The sequence below is a fragment of the Sorex araneus genome, chromosome 1, assembly GCF_027595985.1.
Source record: "Sorex araneus isolate mSorAra2 chromosome 1, mSorAra2.pri, whole genome shotgun sequence".
In the NCBI taxonomy this organism is placed as follows: Eukaryota; Metazoa; Chordata; class Mammalia; order Eulipotyphla; family Soricidae; genus Sorex; species Sorex araneus.
Window position 1 is genome coordinate 193,897,637 of NC_073302.1, and position 5,005 is coordinate 193,902,641.

The 5,005-nt window shown below is 65.0% G+C and overlaps 1 protein-coding gene across 3 annotated transcripts; it reads left to right on the top strand.

The window, feature by feature from the left end:
- Nucleotides 1–212: 212 nt before the first annotated feature.
- Nucleotides 213–4,215, top strand: IRX2 (iroquois homeobox 2). Of its 3 annotated transcripts, XM_055117909.1 has the most exons (5): nt 213–550; nt 1,446–1,851; nt 2,072–2,746; nt 3,213–3,287; nt 3,652–4,215. In XM_055117909.1, the coding sequence occupies exons 1-4, from the start codon at nt 308–310 to the stop codon at nt 3,263–3,265; spliced, it is 1,377 nt and encodes a 458-aa protein (XP_054973884.1). In that variant the 5' UTR covers nt 213–307; the 3' UTR covers nt 3,266–3,287; nt 3,652–4,215. The 3 variants fall into 3 exon arrangements, with proteins under 3 accessions (XP_054973884.1, XP_054973883.1, XP_054973885.1); XM_055117908.1 differs by having other exon boundaries at nt 3,213–4,215; XM_055117910.1 differs by having other exon boundaries at nt 1,677–1,851; nt 3,213–4,215.
- Nucleotides 4,216–5,005: the final 790 nt, after the last annotated feature.

Genomic DNA, 5,005 nt, shown 5'->3' on the forward strand with positions numbered 1-5,005 from the left:
GGGCGGCGCCGGGTATGCAGATGACGCGTGACGGACAGCTGCGCGTTCCAATGTCCCTCGGAAACTCGAGCGCCCGGTCCTCAACTCCGCACTCCCGGCTCCAGACGCCCCCAAAGCCCGACCGCCGGCCTGGCGCGCGGCTGCGCCCACCGGCTCCGCGCCGCCGCCGCCCCGCCGCGCCCCCGCCGCCGCCGCCGCCGTCACCCCGGCCCGCCGCCGCCCCGCGCCCCGGCCGGGCGTGGATGGGGGGCGCCGCGCGTCCTGCCCGCTGCTCGGCGTGACGCGGGCCCCGCGCCCCGCGCCCACCATGTCCTACCCGCAGGGCTACCTGTACCAGGCGCCCGGCTCGCTGGCGCTCTACTCGTGCCCGGCGTACGGCGCCTCGGCCCTGGCGGCGCCGCGCAGCGAGGAGCTGGCGCGCTCGGCGTCGGGCTCGGCCTTCAGCCCCTACCCCGGCTCGGCGGCCTTCACGGCGCAGGCGACCACCGGCTTCGGCAGCCCGCTGCAGTACTCGGCCGACGCGGCGGCCGCCGGCTTCCCGTCCTACATGGTAACGGCGTGCGCGGGCCGGGACGGCGGCGGGCGGGCGGGCTCCGAGGGCCGGGACGGGAGGCCCGCGGCGGCCGCCGCCCGCCCCGAGCCCGCGCTCCGCACTCCGCGCGCCGCGCCGCGGGTCTAGGCCGCTTCCAGCCGCCGATGCGGCCGCGGGGGCCGGGGTCTGTCGCGGGCCGGGGACCCGGCGGGGCGGGCGCGCAGCGCAGGTCGGCGCCCCGGGCCTTCCGACGCGATCGCGGGGCGCTTCGCTCCGCGCCGGGCCGGGGGGCCCCCCGGGATGGTGCGGGGCGCGCCGAGCTCTCGGCCTCATCCGCCCCGCGGGCCGCGCTGCGCAGACGTGTCAGCGCGGGTCCCCCCTGCGCCCCCGACCCGGTCCGGCCCGCGCGCGCCGCCACGGTCCGCGGCTGGGCCCGGCCACTTGGTGGGACTCCGGGACAGCGGCGCCGCGGCGCTGGGGCCTCGGCCCGAGGCTGCTCAAGTGTCGAATGTAAACGTTAAAGGCTGAATTAAAATGCTAATTACCGCGTATTTGAAGAATTGGAAACGGTGGAGGGCTTCTGAGTTGCAAATTGGATTTGCGGAGCTTTGGAGCCGCGCTTTGAGGCGCGGGGGCAGCGGGTACTTTTTTTTTTTTTTTTTAAAAAACTAACGCGGGCGGGGAAGGGGAAGGAGGAGGCGGCAAAATTTAGATCTCGGGAAACTACCTGTGGGCCTGTGCCCGCCCGCAGCCCGGCGACGTTTGCAGGACGACTTAACTTTGGGGGGAGTCGTAAAAATAATAATAATATAATAATAATAATGACCGGAGAAACGACGGCGTCGCCCCCGCAGCCTGCCCGGCGCCCCCGGCCGACGCCCCACTCACCCCGCTCCTGTGGTTGCGGTTGCAGGGCGCGCCCTACGACGCGCACGCCACGGGCATGACGGGCGCCATCGGCTACCACCCCTACAGCAGCGCGGCCTACCCCTACCAGCTCAATGACCCCGCGTACCGCAAGAACGCCACGCGGGATGCCACAGCCACGCTCAAGGCCTGGCTGCAGGAGCACCGCAAGAACCCCTACCCCACCAAGGGCGAGAAGATCATGCTGGCCATCATCACCAAGATGACCCTCACGCAGGTCTCCACCTGGTTCGCCAACGCGCGCCGGCGCCTCAAGAAGGAGAACAAGATGACTTGGGCCCCGCGGAACAAAAGCGAGGACGAGGACGAGGAGGAAGGCGACGCGGCGCGGGCCAAGGAGGAGAGCGGGGACAAGGCGCAGGAAAGCGCCGAGACATCAGCGGAGGACGAAGGTGAGGCACGGGCGGGCGCGCGCGTTTTTCTTCCCAGGCGGGAGCCGCTCCAAGCGGTCTGCGCGGGGAGGGGGGCGCAAGGGGCGCGCGCTCGGTCCAGTGCGCCCCCCCCCCCTCCGGGCAGGACGCAGTGGCCCGGGGTGGGCTGGGCCGAGCTGCACCGGGGGAGGAGCCCCAGGGGGAGGGCCTGGGTGCCACCGACCGTGCGGCGCCCCTGCAGGGATCAGCCTGCAAGTGGACTCGCTCACCGATCACTCCTGCTCCGTTGAGTCTGACGGCGAGAAGCCGCCGTGCGGGGCCGGGGACCCGCTGTGTGAGTCGGGCTCCGAGTGCAAGGATAAGTACGACGAGCTGGAGGACGACGAGGAGGACGAGGATGAAGCCGAGCGGGACCTGGCGCCCCCCAAGCCGGTGACCTCGTCGCCGCTGACGGGCGTGGAGGCGCCGCGCGCCGGTGGAGGCGGGAAGCCGCTCCTGGGCAGCCGGACGTCACCAGGCGCGCCGCCGCCGGCCAACAAGCCCAAGCTGTGGTCTCTGGCCGAGATCGCCACGTCGGACCTCAAGCAGCCGAGCCTTGGGCCGGCCTGTGCGCCGCAGGGGCTGCCCGCGGCCGCCGCGCCCGCCTCCACCGGGGCCCCACCGGGCGGCTCGCCCTACCCTGCGTCCCCGCTGCTCGGCCGCCACCTGTACTACACGGCGCCCTTCTACAGCAGCTACACGAACTACGGGAACCTGAACGCCGCGCTGCCTGCCCAGGGCCTCCTGCGCTACAACGCGGCGCCCGGGGAGGCCCTGCACGCCGCGCCCAAGGCGGCCAGCGACGCGGGCAAGGCGGGTGCGCACCCCCTGGGGTCCCACTACCGGCCCCCGGCAGGCGGCTACGAGCCCAAGAAAGGTAGGCAGCCTGCGCAGCCCCCGGGGTCCCCGGGAGGGAGCCCCTAGAACTGCCTCAGCCCCCCCCCCCCCCCAAGGCAGAACAGTGGCCTCTGGCTCACTGGGAGTTCCTGCTGCTTCGGCACAGCCTGGGGCGCCGACCCCTCCTTGTCTCTTTGTTCCGCCTCCCCAGAGACTCTCACTCAGGCCCCCTGGGCCACCGGGCAGGAGTCCTGGGTTCAGGGGGGTCTCCCTCTGCCCACCCTCCACTGAGGGGGGGGGGCTGACAACTAGTGTTCCCACGTTCCCTGGGACCCCAGCACATTTTCCCTGTCTCCCCGCAGCGCAGGGGACAGAGGGGGTGGGGGGGGTCAGTGAGGCCCCCCTGTGGGGGTGGGCAGGACCCTCCTGTGGGTGTGTGCATGCTGGGCGGGCAGTGGGGGGGCGTTGGCCTGCTTTCCTCTGACCCCTGCCCCCTCCCCTCACAGATGCGGGCGAGGGCTGCCCTGCGGCTGACGGGGGCGCGCAGCCCTACCTATAGGAGGGCCGAGCTCAGCTCTCAAGTAAGTGGGCGCCAGCTGGGCGCCGCCTGCACGCGCTTGCCTGCCTGCCTGCCTCCCCCTCCGCTCCTCTGCTCGGATCCCTCCACGTTAAGGAGGGCGCCCCTTCTCTCTGCAGGGGTGGGCAAGGGAGAGGCTTCCGGTCCTGCCTTTCGGACCCTGGGAGCCAGGCGGAGAGTGGGCCCCTGATTCTGCCTGGCGCTGGCAGCCACCGGCCTCAGAGCCCACGGGCTGGCCCGAGGCTGAGAGACTGGGGCCCAGGGGAGCCTTCCCCGATGGTGAGGGCCGTGTGGGGCCCGCTGTGGGGACATGGGCGTGGAACTCCCCGTCAGGATCAGGATGATTCCGCGTTTTCCATGGCCCGCAGGTAGGTGTCACAATTGCTCTGGAAACGGAAAGTCAGCGGGCCGGGCCTCCCCTCTCCCCAACTTCCAAACCCAGCGGAGCCCTGCCCAGGCCGGGCCGGCGCGGCTCCCAGCCTCGGGACCTCGTGTTGGACCTTGTGATTTGTGGCATAGTGTAGCTTCCCTTGTACGTGTGACTTTGGCAAACAATCTTTTTTCTCAGGATATCTTGATCACCCCATTGCCACGGTATATACGTATATATAAATATAAATATATATATATATATTCTCTAGGTGTGCTAGCACTCCGTGTACAATTGATTTGTAAACGATGTACACAGTAGACACGGTATGTGATTGAAGACCTTGAGTGGAAACAAATTTGATATTTATTTTTATAATGATATAAAGCTTCTAGTAATTTATGCAAGTTGTATTGCAACAGAATCTAAACTTTTGTAAATAAATTCTGCCTGGTTTTTATTTGAACATTGCTGGTTATACAATCTTTGTTGGTTGTTTAACAAGAATTCTTTACTAATTTATATCTTAAATTGTAAATAAAAACAGACTAGTCTACGAGGACACGGTGTCTGGGCCTCATCTTTCCTGCAGGAGGGAGTGGGGCGGTCCAGAGAGCGTGTGTCCCCCCCCTCGTGATCTGGCCTGAGGCCTTCCAGTGAAAATGTGTAAAATAATCTCTCCCTTGTTTTGCTCATAGAAAACGGGCAGATAGAAGACAAGCCCTCAGAGGGGGCATGCATATGGTTTTAGGTGATTTAGACGCATATGTAAGAAAGCAAAAATGCGTGCGCCCTGACACAGGTTAGCATCCGCGCAAATCCCTCAGGCTTGGGAAGATGGATCTGACTTCCTCCTGGGCCAGGGTCCACCTTGTATCCGTTCCCACTCCCTGCAAGTCCTCAGAACGGAACGGGCAGCAGAACCACAGTCAGGAGGACAAGAAGTGCCCGGCCGGTGACTGATGCATCTGACTGCTGCGAACCTGAATTATCTCCGTGTTTGTAGTATTCAGATTTATTGACCGGTCTGGGCACTGCCCTTTTCACACAGCTTGCATTAAACACCAGGCGCAAGGCTGGGGAGGAGAGATTTATTTTCTTTTCAGAGGCTCTTAGCCTCACCCCGGGGGAAGAGAAAGTTTAAAGAGCCTCGATGGTTGCCTCGTTCTGGGGTTACTCACTACCTAATTATAGGACAAGCGGAGAATTTGTAGTCGAGTAACATACCCTCTTTGATTAGTATCATAAAGGCAGCAAAACCGTCGCTTTAATTTTCAGCGAAATTATATGGATACCCATATAATATGATTTCGGAGAAGAAATGAACAATCATTTATTTCCTCTGCAAAGAT

What these genes read in the sequence shown, in the direction of transcription:
- IRX2 (XM_055117908.1), top strand. Translation starts at nt 308, where the DNA reads ATGTCCTACCCGCAGGGCTACCTGTACCAGGCGCCCGGCTCGCTGGCG. An exon ending in CCGGCTTCCCGTCCTACATG is followed by an intron (nt 551 to 1,445) that starts GTAACGGCGTGC and finishes TTGCGGTTGCAG; the next exon opens with GGCGCGCCCTACGACGCGCA. An exon ending in CGGCTACGAGCCCAAGAAAG is followed by an intron (nt 2,747 to 3,212) that starts GTAGGCAGCCTG and finishes CTCCCCTCACAG; the next exon opens with ATGCGGGCGAGGGCTGCCCT.